This window comes from Macrotis lagotis, chromosome 1, assembly GCF_037893015.1.
Source record: "Macrotis lagotis isolate mMagLag1 chromosome 1, bilby.v1.9.chrom.fasta, whole genome shotgun sequence".
Lineage (NCBI taxonomy): Eukaryota > Metazoa > Chordata > Mammalia > Peramelemorphia > Peramelidae > Macrotis > Macrotis lagotis.
In genome coordinates this window covers 437,486,873-437,503,218 of record NC_133658.1, presented here as the reverse complement: position 1 = coordinate 437,503,218, position 16,346 = coordinate 437,486,873, and the positions used below count along the sequence as shown (strand labels likewise).

General features: G+C 35.5%; 1 protein-coding gene across 3 annotated transcripts in view; it reads right to left on the bottom strand.

Moving 5' to 3' along the window:
• Positions 1-16,346, bottom strand: part of MEIKIN (meiotic kinetochore factor) — a 142,569-nt gene that overhangs the window by 80,723 nt on the left and 45,500 nt on the right. For 2 of the 3 annotated variants that reach the window (XM_074231296.1, XM_074231310.1), the window contains exons 4-7: positions 13,780-13,843; positions 8,222-8,359; positions 5,873-5,992; positions 4,254-4,312 (exon numbers count right to left, since the gene is read on the bottom strand). In XM_074231296.1, coding sequence (XP_074087397.1) covers positions 4,254-4,312; positions 5,873-5,992; positions 8,222-8,359; positions 13,780-13,843 — 381 coding nt within the window. The remainder of the gene's footprint in view (positions 1-4,253; positions 4,313-5,872; positions 5,993-8,221; positions 8,360-13,779; positions 13,844-16,346) is intronic. The other variant, XM_074231301.1, reaches the window with a different exon arrangement.

Genomic DNA, 16,346 nt, shown 5'->3' with positions numbered 1-16,346 from the left:
TCTTATACTGCCCTCTGATTCTAGGACATCAAGGCAGTTTTTCCCCCTGATAATTTCTTGAAAGATGCTTTCCAGGTTCTAATTTTTATTATGACTTTTAGGTAGAAAATGATTCTGATATTGTCTTCCCTGGATCTATTTTCCAAGTCAGCTGTTTTTCCCCCATGAGGTATTAATATTTTCTTCCACTTTTTAATTCTTTTAAATTTGTTTTATAGATTCTTGATGTCTCATAGAATCTCATAGAGTTGTTTTTATTCTTGTATTTTCTTTCTTTAGTGAATTTTTTTATCTCCCCTTTCAATTGGCCAATTCTACCTTTTAAGCAGCTTTCCAAGCTGTTTTTTCATAATTCTCTTGTGTCAATTTTGTTTCTTTTCACAGTTTTCCTTCCTTATATGATTTTTAAGACCTCAAAAAGGAGCTCTTCCATGAGTTCTTTCTGGGCTTGGGCTACTTCCTGCTTTTTTCTTTGGGATTTTGACATTGTTGCCCTCTTCTGAGTATATCTCTCGGTCTTCTTTGTCATCATAATATCTTTTTATGTCCTTAGTCTATTTTTGTTATTTTTTGTTCATTTTTTGGTCTTCAACCTTCCTTTTAAAATTGATCTCAGCATCTTTTAAGTTGCCATGTGGAGATAAGGGATCTTAGTATTTTAAGGAGTTAAAATGGAGGTCACCATTTAGAAATCAAAATGAAGATTATAACCTGTTCAAACTGCCTCCTTCTATACAGTCACTCAAATAAGTCTAGTGTAAAAACAATGCTAAGTAACTGAAATTATAAAATGAATAAATATACCTTGCCCTCCTCTGACAAGGACTTGGTAAATTCCTGTCCCCAAGCACAAAACAAGTCCACATCAACAAAATGATGGATCCTTGCCCTAACAGATTAAGTCTTTGAGCTACCATTCCTCATCTACAGATCCCTAAATATCTCATCTCTGTTCTCTTGAGTTACTGCCTCCATGAAGATATATAATTACCTCATCTTCCTACCCCTTTAAAAATGTAATCACTCCTCAGTTAAGTTGATCAGTTGAGTTTTGGGAAGCTTCTTGGGGAGTGTCATACTCCAAATAACTTTTCCTGCCCCTGACACTCTTTCCTTTTTGCTTATTCTCTGATGCTTTATCTTCCTTTGGAAAACCAGCCTGCTCTGGGAGTGGGGGGGGGGGGGGGGGGGGGGGGGGAGTGCAATCTCCCAAGTAACATCTCTTTATGCTGCTTATTCCCCCTTCAATTTTTTTACCCAGTTCCAAGACCCTGTACTGTCAGGCAGCTAGGTAATTCAATGGATAAAGTACTGGTCTTAGAGTCAGGAGGATGGAAATTTGAATCCAGTCTCAGGCACTTAGCTGTGTGTAAGAGAGTCACTAAGCCTTATTTCCTTGCATCTAGGGTCACTTCCAGTTGTCCTGATTCATATATGGGCACTTGTTATGGCATCTATCTCCCTGATATCATGGTCTTCTTTGAGAACAAAGGACAAACATCATCATTCCCCTACTTCTGCTGCTAATCCCCTTAGTGGATCAGTGGCTTACAACCACACCAATTGCCTATACTTTTTCTTTCTTTTAGTTTCTGCTAGCCACAGCGATACTTAAAAAAACTTTTCTGTACCCCAAATCAAACAATCAATCAATCAATAGATAATTAAATAAGATAAATAAAATAAATGTTAAAAAAAATTGAACTCTGCTTTAAGGGGTAGTGTATCAGGCTTCTTGTGCCAGGGACTGCAGGTCCTAGTTATTTACCTGGTGCTGTGCTGATGTTGCCCTGAGGCCCACAGGGGAAGACCTCATGTTTTGTGTCCTGGATTATAGTCCTCTGCCTCCCTTTTACTGGAGTGAGATGGACCTATATTTGCTGTTTTCCAAGTTTCTTGGAAAAGACTAATTCATATTTTTGCTAGTTCTTCTGTTCCAGGATTTGTTTTAGGGCACATTTTATGGTTGTTTGGAGGTAAATATGGGAAGGTAACAGCAACCTACTGCTTACACATCCATCCTGGTTCCTAAAATTAGAATCACACTAAGCATTTCTGATGGAGTCTTGGTATGGGGTTCAGGCATTCTGGAAAGTTACGTGGAACTCCATCCAAAATAATCAATAAATTGTGACTTGTGACCTTTTTTATTCAGTGATATCACTGCCAAAAAGTCAAAAGAGAAAGGAAAAGGACCCATGGCACTTTTTGTTGAAGCATATTCATTAAAAATCTACCTAAACTTACTGCTTCTATTTTCTTAGCTCCCATTCAAATCTAAGCTTCTTGTAATATGATTTTGATTCATTTTTCAACTGAAAATGCTCTGAACAGGTTTATATGAAGTGTTCTTTTTGGCCCCTCTTCTTTCTACTTTCTCTACATTCTTACCCCTACTTAAGTTGATCATTGTGATTTGTGAATATTAGTGATTGTCTATAAAGATAAATAGAATAGAATTAAATTTAATGTTAGAGAAAGAATTATGTATGTTTGAATTAATTAACCCACTATGTAGTGATGATAATATCCAATTGATGATCATGCTGCTTTCAAATGATCTGAAGATAGATCTATGCCACATAGAGTTTTAATTTTGTTCTATTACCCTGATTAGAGATAGAGATATGGACTTGCTATACTACTACCTTCCCACTCATACAAATGTGCTCTCAGAGGTGCTTTGTTCCAGAAAAATATGGTTTCCCCATTTTCTGTGTTCTTTTGTACCAGAATCCTATAGCCTAGTCACTAACCAAAAAGCAGTATTTGGGGAATGTACTTTGACCAAATATAAGATTTCTTTATTATCTTCAACTATGAAAATTCTTTTCTTTAATCAAACACAGAATTCTGCTTCCTCCTCTTGACCATGTGGATTTTCTCCTTTTGGAATTGGCCAATTAAAGAAGTGGACCACCTCAAATCTATTTTGGGCATTCCTTCAATTGTTATCAAAGAAGCTCCAAACCACTCCTAGGATAGAGGGATCCCTGACTGCAGAGGGGAGTCTTGGATCTATTCAATTGCTTAGGAACCATCAGTTTCCTTAATAAATTGAAACTGTTTGGAGTGGACTGGAATTTGGGGGTCACAGCTCTCATGAGTAGATCTCCCTGCTGATGACTTCTAGAACTAAAAATATAGTCCTCTTTGCTGAATTCCATAATAGAACCACAAATCTATATCTAGAGATGAAGAGGAAACTCAAAGGTTTATTTTTCAGATGAAGAAACATAATCAGTGTAACAGGCCAACTGTACTTTAACATCTTAAAAAACAGTGGGGCAGTGTGAGGTTAGTTCTCATCTAAGGGAACTATTCTCCTTGAAGCAAGAGGTACTTAATTCATAGTTTAAATGTAAAAAAAAAAAAATACTCACAATGGTCACAGTGTATTTCCCCAAAGTATTTATGATCTCAAAGAGTATTTTGATTTAGAATGTTACCAGTCTAGTTCAAATCCTCTTGGATTACCAAATAGCCATCTGGTTTTGTTTTCTCTTACTCTCTTACCTAATCTACTAATACACCATTGTCTTCCTAAAAAATTCCTTTAAACAATTTACTTCCTTAATTAAAATGCTGAAAGCTCCTAACTTTAAGATACCAATTTTTTCTTTAAAGTCTTCTACAATATATGCCACTACTCATAGCCAACTTTATCTCCTACAAATCAATTCAAGAAACATTTATTAAGTGCCTAATATTCACAAGGAATTATTCTATGCATTGAAGATACAAAGATAAAAGGTATGATGTAACCTTCCTGAGGATAGGGAACATTAGGAAGGATAGGGCTGGTATACAGATAAGTACAATTCAAGACAGAACGTTACAGGGAGAAAGTAGTCAAATACACACACACACATACACACACACACACACACATACACACATACACACACACACACCATTTTGTCCTGGACATAGTCTATCATTTGTCTTATCTTACAGTCATGCAAGGATTACAGAATACTGCTTCAACAGAAAATAAGTAATAAACAAATTGTGAAATTCTTAGAGCTTTTAAAATTATAAATGTAAATTTACAATATATACAGTATAAGAAAGAGAAAGAGAATGTAAAAACTGAACACTCTTCTTGTTTGTCCACAAAAAAAAGTTATGCGTCACAGATTTAAAGAATTGGAAAATATTTTCCTAAATAAATTGTGCTTTTATACTGCATTAGTTTTCTATGCTTTAGCAATTACATTTTTCTGTGGTCTTTTAGGTTAAAAAGAGTTTACCTTGGTCTTGGTATCTGGAGTTTTTTTTATTTCAGGCATAATTTTACAAATGGAATTATCTGTAAATTTAAAAAAATTCATCTCAGAATTATTCAGTCAATTAACAAAAATTTATTAAGCACTCATTATGTTCCAGGCCCTCTGCTAAGTGTTTATAATTCATCTGCATTGAAGCTACATCTTTGGGCCAAGTTAGTAACAATAACCCTTAAATTCAAAGACTCCATTTTGCTACTGGTTAATAGACAGTACAAAATTCAAAACTTTATGTAGACAGCATTAATAATTGCAAAGAAATTTTAAATTGTTAGTTTTCTATATTGAAGTCTTTAGCTTATAGTTTAGTGAAAGAATGACTTTTTTTTCAAGTCAAGCCCTTGTGGATTTTTTTGTAAAGATTCTTCAGTCTGTCGTTGGTAGTGATCATATCAGGTATAGGGTTTAGGTAAAAATAAAAACAGCAAGTGGTATATAAAAATTGAAATTCACTGAAATGAAATTTTAGGTGAATTCTGAGTTCTTAAATTGATGTTCTTATATTCTATTGTTAATAGAACTAGAACCATAAGTTTTTTTTTTTAACAACATGAACTAATTATTGGAAAACCTACTTTAGCAAATTGTACTAAATTGTATTGAATCTTGTGACTAGCAGATTTTAGTGGAATAAACAAGGAATCTCTGTAAATGACTTGGAACCAGAGAAGTAGATCTACTAGGAGAAGCACCCTTCCAAGTTACTCTTAGAATGAAACTTAATCCAGAATATCCAGGGGAAGATGTTTCCTGGAACATTTGGCACACAAGATGAAATTTCCTGATTAAATGGACAATAACAGTGGGTTACCAAGTTATAGGGAGACTTGGTTTTTGTTGTACTGCTTGGGCTTTTTGTTTAATAGTGTCTATGTTTATTGAGTTTTCTTGGTTACCCTGGTGACATGTAAATCTCCCCTCTTAAATCAGTACATTAAGAGTCCCCTAAGTAGTTTGAGTTGTAGTCTCACTTAATTTACCTACAGAATATATTAAACAAGATTTATCTCCTCAGGAGATATGTGTGATCTTTTTTGTACTTTTTGTGCATCTCACTCCATCCCTTTGATGCTCCTCAATTTGGACTGTTATTTCAACTAGAAATTCCTAACAGATAAAAGCATTTAAATAAATGAGATTGAAATGGAGATTGAGAACCCTAGGATCAAAGGGCTAAATGCTATATTAAAAATAGCATTAGTGACTCCATTTTGTTTTTAGCTACCATTTTGTGAAGCCATGTCATAGGGGCTTTTAGACACTTGATTTTGGAGGTCATGCCCCCCTTCCAAAGATCATTTAACATAAGAAATATCACTTATTTATCCCTCTCCCTCACCTCAGTGTCTCCCAACTCATTCCCGCAATGAGGAACCAGGTGTCTCAACCCCTACAGCCCATTTTTCCTGTTTTTCACTCCCTCCAAATTATATATTAACTATATAAAAACCAAGGATCAATGTCTTTGGCTACCAAGTGCCTTGGACCCAATTTGCTTTTGCAACCACAGGTATTGCTAAATAAATGATTGTCTAGCTATAACTACTCAGTATGTTTATTCCATTGTAATATGTTTTACATACCTAAAATCGTTGAAAGATTTGAAAACTGTTCCATATTCTCTATAGCCATTGCTCTGCTGGTATCCAGAAGAGTAGAATTCTTGAAATTGATACAGCCTTTGGTTAAGGAATCATTAATATCTAAATAGAGAAAAAACTACAGAGAATTCTAAATTGATGGTATAAACTCTTTGTTTAACATTCTTTGATATTCTTTTTTTCCTACAAGTACCAAAATTCTATCTCAGAGTAAGATATTCATTTAAAAGAATGTCTCTTCTAAATACATGTGAAGAGGGGGTTCACAATTAGGTAAATAATTTAAATAATGAATACCATGAACAAAATACTGGAATTTTTGAGAAAATAAGGAGGAGAGTTTTAAGTGTTGGGCACCAGCATGTGGACAGGTTGATAGATTTGGACAGTATGAAACTCAAAGAACACATGCATTTTAGATTCAGAAAGTGTCAAAGGGAGCAAAGATATTCTGATTCCCTTTCCAGGATCAGAGGATTATAGGATCATAGCTATATTATAAGATGAAAGCTAAAATACCATGAGAGGATGATGACTTTGGCTTTTAACATAAAGATAATTTTGTTATATATGTAACAAAGGACTTTTCAGGAAGAATATAATTCTAGGATCATGTATATGGGACTCATAAGGGTGTCTGGTATAACTTCAGGGGGAAATCATCATCTTTTCTCCTAAAACTCCAAATTCTCCTTTTCAGTTTTGGAATCTGATATCTTCTCAGTTACCTATACTTAAATCTCAGTATATCATCCTTGATACTCCCCTTATATCCAAACAGCTGCCATATTTTGCTGAATATACTTTCTTTTTTTAAAAAAAAATTCCAACTATAAGTAACAGCAATTTTTACGAATCATTTTTACAAGGTTTTGAGATTTACAATTTTTCTCCCTCCCTCCTTTCTCTTCCCCTTTCCCCTCCCCTTGACAGAAAGTACTTTGATATAGGCTCTACATTTATAACCACGCTAAACAAAGCTCAATACTGAACTTGCTATGAGAAAAGAATCAGATCCAAATGGAAGAAAATATTAGAGAGAAAGAAATGACATGACAACTTTAAATAAAATGACAACTTTAAAAATGAATCTACTTTCACAATATACTTTACTTCCATCCTTCTCTCCCCATTCACTTACCTAGTAAGGTTCTCTGTACCTCTCATCTTTATTGCTGCATTTCTAACCAGTCACCCAGCCTTTAATCTCTACTCTCCCCCTTCTATCCTCTAAATAAAGGTCAAAATAATCTAAAGTCATGGGTGTGATTGTATCATATTGTGTCTAAAAGTCTTCAATAACTCCTTGCTACCTCTAGAACAAAATAACTCATCAGTAAGACATTTAAGACCCTACACAATCTGAGAACAATCCAATGTAATATCAAACTTATCTCATATCACTTCTCTTTGTACACTATGAGCCTGGCATTCCCTTTCTTCTCTTGATGCATTTGCATGGACAATCTCCCATGCTTAGCATTGACTCCCCTCATTTCTAACTCCTAGAAACCTTATCTTCCTCAAAGTCTCAATTTTAGTGTTACCTTCTTGGTGAAGCCTTCTCAGAGATTATAATTGTAAAGTCCTCTCTCTTTAAAAATTAGCTTATGTTTACTTCTTTGTATACATACACACTATATTCTCCTACTAAGGATCTGAAGTCTTTTAGGGCAAGAATTTTTGACATTATTCTTTGGATCCAATGGTTTTAACACAGAGTCTTCTAAAAAAAGGAGGTACTTAATACATGTTTCTATGGAAAGACAGAGATAAGAAGGGAGAGATCCTATGCTGAAGTGAGTCTATTGTTTCTACTTGACACTCTGGAAAAGCAGTAACTACTCTTTAAAATGGCATGATAGATAAGAGCACTGAGTTTAAATCTGTCCACTTATTAGCTCTGTGAACCTCAGCAAGCTAATAACCCTATCAATTCTTCATCTGTAAAATAAAATGTAAAATAAACTTTATTTATATAATGAAATGCCAACCACTCCAATATCTTTGCCAAGATAATCCCAATCAGAGTCACAAAGAGCTAGATATAACTGAAAGGATTGAACAGCAATACTTACTTAGCGTTAAGTGACCTTAAGCAAGTATTAAGTTCTTTAAACTTAATGAATAAGTAACATTCCATAAAAAGGCATAGCCTATGCTTTCATTTTTTAGTACCCACTTCAAAATAATCTTTTCAGTAGCAATCTTTGCTACAGAATTTCCTGTAGCAAATTTGCGAGAGAGAGAGAGAGAGAGAGAGAGAGAAAGAGAATTATTATATATTATGTTAACTTATCTAGTATAGATAGTTCAAAAAAATGTTCTCACCTAAAAACTCTCCTTCCCTGAATAATTCAGGTGATGGAAAACTACTTAAATTATCTTCAAAGCTGGTGGTTTCTATACAAACATCTGTATCAGAAGATCTCAGAAGAGAGAGAGAAATATCATCTGATGAAGTTATATCTGTAAAGCAAATAAAATGTAACATGTAAAAGGAAACACACATAGGTTCAAAGATCTAAGATTATTTTATAGGTAGCCATATGTACAAGGATAGGCATGCACTGATCATGGATCAAGTGTACTGACACAACATGGGAGAGCATTCCTATCAGTTCTTCTCTTCCCATATAGGCAACAGCCAAAGGGAATATTCCTCAAGGGGTTGTGTGTGTGTGTGTGTGTGTGTGTGTGTGTGTGTGTGTGTGTGTGTCCTCAGCCTATTTTATGCATGCAGATGTTTATAAGTGAGAATGTTTAGATTAAGACAGAGGGAATTATGATCTGAAGGGTTATTTCAGAGTTCAAGATCATGATGGTATGATTGTGAAAACTAAGGTTTAATCATTGCTATTGATTGTTGAGATACAGGCCAAAAGAGTTGAGTAGGTGGTACATAAAGCTAAGTAGTATGAAAAAGGACAATAATGTGTAAATTAACATCCTTCTGAGAATAGGGGCTGGAGTAGAATCAGGTATAGTACTTCTTGAGAAAGGAAAGAAATGAGGTGGCTAGGTGGTGCAGTAGATAAAACACCGGCCCTGGAGTCAGGAGTGCCTGGGTTCAAATCCAGTCTCAGACACTTAACAATTACCTAGCTGTGTGGCCTTGGGCAAGCCACTTAACCCCATTTGCCTTGCAAAAAACCTAAAAAAAAGAGAGAGAAAGGAAGAAAATTATTTTGAAACTAGTTGATTATAGCATAAAGTTACCTCATTAATAAAATGGATCACTCTGAGATCTAATTTGCAAATCTATTATCAGATTTTCAAAACTGTAGCAGTTGTCACATAGTACTATAATTACTCATGATGATTTGCATTGGTCATATTTTAGGCCTTTTCAACCTGGTTAGTCAGTTTTATCAATGGTATTTTACTAATAAGCATGGAAATGTAAATGAAATAAGGTACTATTTCAGAATGATACAGTAGTACATTTTTCCTTCTACTCCTCATCAGTAATTCTAGAAATTAAATTATTTTTGGAAATAAGCACAAAAGTTGGTGTTTGTTGATTGGTGAATGGTTATAAATATATATGGAATATTATTATGCCAAATGAAGAAATATGAGATATTCATAGAAACTTAGGAAGACTTGTAAAAATTGATACAAAAGAGAACTAAGTAGAGGCAAAGCCAAGATGATGGAGTAAAGGCAGGGACTCACCTGAACACTTGCCCAAATAACTTCAAATAACTTTTTTTTGCAAGGCAATGGGGTTAAATGACTTGCCCAAGGCCACACAGCTAGGTAATTATTAAGTGTCTGAAGCCACTTTTGAACTCAAGTCCTCCTAACTCCACAGCAGGTGGGCTATCCACTGCGCCACCTAGCTGCCCCCAAATAACTTAATATTGACTCTAACTAAATTCTAGAGTGATAAAATCCACAAGAAGACTGAATGAAACAATCTTTCAATCCAAGAAAACTTGGTTAACTGACCCCAGTCAACCAGGTGACTGCGTCAGTGGCAGCAGTTGTGGTTTCTAGACCTCTTAGCCCAGGAATTATCAAGGACAAGTTGAAAGGTCAGCAGAAAACTCTACTGCACCTGAGTGAGATTGGAGCACTGTCCAGTGCAGGCTTCAGCAGTGCAAACCTGACACAAGCAGACCAGGAACAGGCCTTGGGAGCCAATTAATAGTGGCAGCTGCTTCTGGAGCTCTCTACCCACAGACAGTAAGGGAATTGGAAGGAAGTGGGTCTCTGCTATTAATGAGGCAGAGCTCTTGCTTCTCTTATACTCAAAAAGGTTACAGTCTGGGGCCAGGAAGAGGAACAGAAGCATAACAGAACTTACTGCCTAATCAAAGCAGGGATCCTCTTCACAGTCCAAGGCAGAAAGGCGTGCTTGTGATCACCCATATACCAGAGCACAGAAGAGGAGTCATAACCTCTCATAAGACCTTTGAAGAATTGAAAACTTGCAGGTCCCTAAATGTAGCTCTGAAAAGAGCTCCAAAAATCCTCAAAAGTTTGGGAAGTGCATCCTCCACTTTGGAAGTAAAGTCCCATTTTTTTTTAGTTTTTTTTTGCAAGGCAAACAGGGTTAAGTGGCTTGCCCAAGCCACACAGCTAGGTAATTATTAAGTGTCTGAGACCAGATTTGAACCCAGGTACTCCTGACTCCAGGGCTGGTGCTTTATCTACTATGCCACCTAGCTGCCCCATAAAGTCCCATCTTAATAAAGATTTAAAATCAAGTGACAGTCTGGGCAAATGAGCAAGTAAAAGAAAAAAAATCTAATGATAAACAGTTACTGTGGTCATGTGGAAGATCAAAATACACAAAGCCAAAATTTCTACATCCAAATCCTCTAAGAAAAATATGAACTGGACCCAGGCTATGGAAGTACTCAAAAAGGCTTTTGAAAATCAAGTAAGGCAGGTAGAAGAAAAATTTGGAAGAGAAATGAGAAGGATGCAGAATAATCATGAAAACTGAGTTAGCAGCAGGGTGAAGGAGATAACAAAAATACTGAAGAAAATAAATCTTAAAAACCAGACTGGGACAAATGGAAAAATAAGTCCAAAAAGCCAATGAGGAGAGGAACGTTAAAAAGTAGAATTAGTCAAATGGAAAAGGAGATACAAAAGCTAACTGAAATATCGAATAGAACAAAGAGAAGCAAATGCCTTTGTGAGATATCAAGAAACAATAAAACAAAACCAAAAGAATGGAAAAATAGAAGAAAATTTGAATCTCACTGGAAAAATACTGCCCTGGAAAATAGAACCAGGAAAGATAAATTAAAAATTATTGGAGTACCTGAAAGCCATGACCTACAAAAAAAGAACCTAGACAACATTTTTCAAGAAATTATCAAGGAAAACTACTCTCATGTTCTAGAAATAGAGAGTAAAATAGACATTGAAAGAATTCACCAATCACCTTCTGAAAGAGATCCCCAAATGAAAACTGGAAGGAATATTACAACCAAATTTCAGAGCTCTCTCAAGTCAAGGAGAAAATATTGAAAGCAGTCAGAAAGTAGCAATTCAATTACCAAGAGCCACAGTCAGGATTACACAAAGATTTAGAAGATTCTACATTAAGGGATTATAGGCCTTGGAATATGACATTCCAGAAGGCATAACAGCTTGAATTACAAACAAAAATCAATTACCCAGCAAAACTAAACATATTCTTTCAGGGGAAAAGATAACTATTCAATAAAATAGGGGAATTTAAAACTTTCCTGATGAAACAACATAAATTTTGGTCTTTAAATACAAGACTCAACTGAAGCATAAAATGGTAAACAGAAAAAGCAAATCATAAGGGTCCTAATTATATCGAAGTGCTTATATTCATGAATTGGAAGATGATACTGACAATTCAAAATAAATTTCTCATTTATTAGGGCAGTTAGAAGGAGCATATATAGACAAGGCATAGTTTGGAGTTGAATTTGAAGGTAAAATATTTTAATAAGCTGGAGTTAATAGGTAAGAGAAGAATGTTCTGGGGAAAAGGGAAAGTAGAGTAGAAGGGGGAATACACATTCAATTGGGTATAGAAATTGATCTTACTCTAGAGGAAAGTAGGAGAGGAAAAAATGAGAGAAAGGAGGCTGGGGGTAGGTGATAGAAAGGAGGGAAGATAGTGGGAGGTAGTAAGATGCAAAACACTTTTGAGGAGGGAATAGAGGAAAGGAGAGAGAGAGAACAGAATAAATGGGGGTAGGGGAATAGGATGGAGGGAAATACAGTTAGCAACTGCAACTATGGGAAAAGAATATTGAAACAAATTACTCAGATAAAGAGCTTATTTATCAAACATGGAGAACTGAGTCAAATTTATTAAAAATAAGAGCCATTTCCCCATTTGATAAATGATCAAAAGATAAGAATAGTTTTTAGATGAGGTTATCCAATGATATCTATTGAAATATTTTTAAAATGTCCTAACTCACTATTGATAAGATAAATGTACGTTGGAATATTTCTGAGATACTACCATATACTGATTGGATACGCTAATAGGATAGAAAGAGAAAAATGTAAAATGCTAACCTGACTGTTGTCTACTGAGGGTGGGAAGGAAAAGTGAAGGGAAATTTTGTAACTCGGATATGTATGTACAAATGAAGAAAATTAAATTAAAAAGAAAGAGAAAATGACAAATGTTGGAAGGGATATTGGAAACTGAGAACTTTATGCACTGTTGGTGGAATTAGGAAAGGATTCAAAAACTCTATAGAATAATTTGCAACTATTACCAAAGGGCTATTAAATCATGCCTAATAACAATGCCACTACTGGGTCTATGTTCTAGAAGAGATGAAAAACAAGGAGTTATTTTTTAAGGGTAAGGAACTGAAAGTTGAGGGGATACCCATCAATTATGGAATGGTTGAGCAAATCGTGGTATGTGATTAAGATGAAATACTATTCTAAGAAATAATAAATAGGATGCTCTCAATAAAACACTTGCATGAGTAGATACAATGGGAAACGTACTATATACAAAGTAACAGCAAAGTTGTAGAATGATCTTCTATGAATATCTTACCTTTTCTTAGTAATACTGTGACCCAAGACAAGAGCTGATGTTCTCTGAATACAGATTGACACATACTTTTTTTTTTACTTTATTTTTCTTGACGTTTCTTTTTAGGGGGAGGTTTATGTATAATTTTGCAACATGACTATTTTGGTAATATTTTTCATAACATTTTAAACCTATATCAAATAACTTGCTTTCTTAATGAGGGATATTGGGTTGGGAGGGAAAGAATTTATAATTCAGGATTTTAAAAATGAATGTTTAAACTTGTTTTTGCATGTAACTCGAGAAAAATAAAATAAAATACAAAGAGAGAGAGAACTAAAGAGAAGAAAATAACAAAGTACCCTAAAAGCTATCAGAACTCAAATCCATTCAATGACCAGATTTGACCCCAAAAAATCTGTTAATGAAAAATATCTCTGATATCTCTAGTAGAGAAATAGTGGTTAACAATTATGGAATGAAATATAATCTGTCATATACATGTCCAAAAAGTCAGTGCAGTTATAATCTTAAAACTCCATCCACTGAGACTTTTGAGATCACTTGTATGACTAGTGCATCAGTTTAGTCTAATTAACTGTTCTTTGTTACAAGAGAGGTTCTATTTGTGGGGATGGGGAAAGGGATGGTACTGATAAGTGACAGCAGAGTACAAAAAATTTAATAAAATATTTTCTTTTTTAAGGTTTCTGCAAGGCAATGGGGTTAAATGGCTTTCCCAAGGCCACACAGCTAGACATCTGAGGCTGTATTTGAACTCAGGTACTCCTGACTCCAGGGCCGGTGCTCTATCCACTGTGCCACCTAGTCATCCAATAAAATAATTTAAAAGCAAAACATAAGTATGTAGAATCAAATTTACCTGAACATATTTGCGTGTTTAATGGACTATTTTCACCTTGGAGATCATCATTAGTCATTGATTCCTATATGGAATAAGAATTAAACATAGAAATGAAATTGTCAACTAAAATTATTCAATCTTTCTTTTGAAAATGAAAGATAACAGAAGTAATTTTATTCAACATAGCATGTTAAAGGTAAAGACAGCATTTCCCAGAAACTCCTTCCCCCCAAAATTCCAAAAAGTCAAAAAATTATGACTCTAGACAAAATTTAGAGGGGCAGAACCCAAAGAAAGGCTGAGTGATACATTTGCCCAGTCCAAGATAACTTAGAAGTTATCCTGCGGGAAAGGTGTGTTTCACCAAGACCAGGGGTAGTAGTAAAAAAAACCCAGTCGCTCAGCCCAGCCCAGCCCAGGGATCACTGGCAATAGCTTGAAGAGACTGTGAGAGAACTCTGCTATACCAGAATGAGTATGGAGTGAGGAGTAACAGTCACAGAACCTATAGCGATAATGGGGAAAATAATCCTGCACCTCCAGAACATAACCCAAAGATGGTAAAGGGGTCAGGGGAGACAGCAGAAAGCTCTCTGTTTTCCCAGAGGCAGGACTCTGCAGTTTGCCCACACTCAGATCCAGGTTGCAGTTTGGCCTTCCATACTAAGATAGAAGGGTGCCTCCAGGGAAGAGAGTGCCTGTGGTCATTTACATATCAAAGTACAGGCAAGAGAGCATATACCCTTGCAGGAATAAAGGTCCCAGTGGAGTGTACCAAAAAAGCCCCAAAGTGGGTATCCCAATAATACTCAAAGGCTCAGGAAGCACCCCCAAACCAGGCACAGGCTGGAGAAATGAGTAAACAGAGAAAAAAGAGGAACACCATTGAGAAATACATTGTCTATGATCCCAAGAAGGATCAAAATATTCAATGAAGATGAGCAAGTACAAGCTTCTGCATCAAAAGACTCCATGAAAAATGGAAGTTGGATTCAGGCAATAACAGAGCTCAAAAAAGATTTTGAAGTGGGAGGCTAGGTGGCGTAGTGGATAAAGCACCAGCCCTGGAGTCAGGAGTACCTGGGTTCAAATCCGGTCTCAGACACTTAATAATTACCTAGCTGTGTGACCTTGGCCAAGCCACTTAACCCTGTTTGCCTTGCAAAAACCTAAAAAAAAGGATTTTGAAAATAAAGTAAGGGAGATAGAAGAAAAATTGGGAAAAGGAATGAGAGAGATGCAAAAAAAAAACATCAAAAAGAAGTCAGCAGCTTAGTCAAGAAAATCCAAAATAATGCTGAAGAAAATCAGCATAGACCAAATGAATAAAACAGTTCAAAAAGTTATTGAAGAGAAGAATGCTTTTAAAAAAGCAGAATTGGCCAGATGGAAAAGGAGATAAGAACACTCCCTGAGGAAAACACATTGTTCAGATGTAGAATGGAGTTAAAGGAAGCTGATGACTTTACAAGAAGTCAAGACATAATGCTTCAACACCAAAAGAATGAAAAATTAGAAGAAAATGTAAAACATGTCATTGAAAAAAAACAATTGATCTGGAAAACATTATAAAGAAAGGTAATTTAAAAATTATTGGGATACCTGAAAGTCATGATCATTTTTAAAGAAATCCTACAGGAAAATTGCCCTGATATCCTAGAAACAGAGGGCAAAATAGAAATTGAGCGAATCCACTGATCTCCCCAGAAAGAGATTCAGAAAAATAACCCACAGGAATATTATAGCCAAGTTCCAGAACTCCCAAGTCAAAGAGAAAATACTACAAGCAGCTAGAAGGACAAAAATTCAAATATCGTGGAGCTGCAGTCAGAATCACAGGACTTAGCAGTAACTAAAATAAGAGCTTGTAGGGCTTGGAATATAATATTCTGGAAGGCAAAAGAGCTTGGAATGCAACCAAGAATCAGCTACCCAGCAAAACTGAACATCCTCTTCCATGGGAAAAGATGGAGTTTCAATGAACCAGGGGAATTTCAAATGTTCCTGTTGAAATGAGCAGAGCTGAACAGAAAGTTTAACCTTCAAATGCAGGACTCATGTGAAGTATAGAGAGTGGAGGAGAAGGCTAAAATATGAGGGACTTAATGATGATGAACTGCATGTATTCCTGTAGAAAAATGATACTGACATTGCTCATATGAAACTTCTCATTTAATAGAGCAGGTAGAAGGAGCTTTTATAGATGAAGCACAGAAGAGAGCTGAATCTGAAAATACAATATATTGTAAAAATGGATTTAATGGTTAAAAGGGAAATACACTGGGAATAAGAGAAAGGAGAGGTGGAATAGGCTAAGATATTTTGTATAAAAGATAATTTAAAAAATTTACAATGAGCTTTTGCAATGATATGGTGGGGGGAAGGTAAGGGGGAATGAGGTAAGCTTCACTCTCATCAGAAATGGCTCATAGAGGAAACAGCATGCACATTCAATACAGTACAGACATCTAGAGTAAAAAGGAGAGAAGGAGGAAGGGGGAAGGGGGAGATGTGGGTGATAGAGGAGAGGGTAGATCATAGGAGAAAACAGATATAACACATTTTCTTTTTTACTTTTTTGCAAG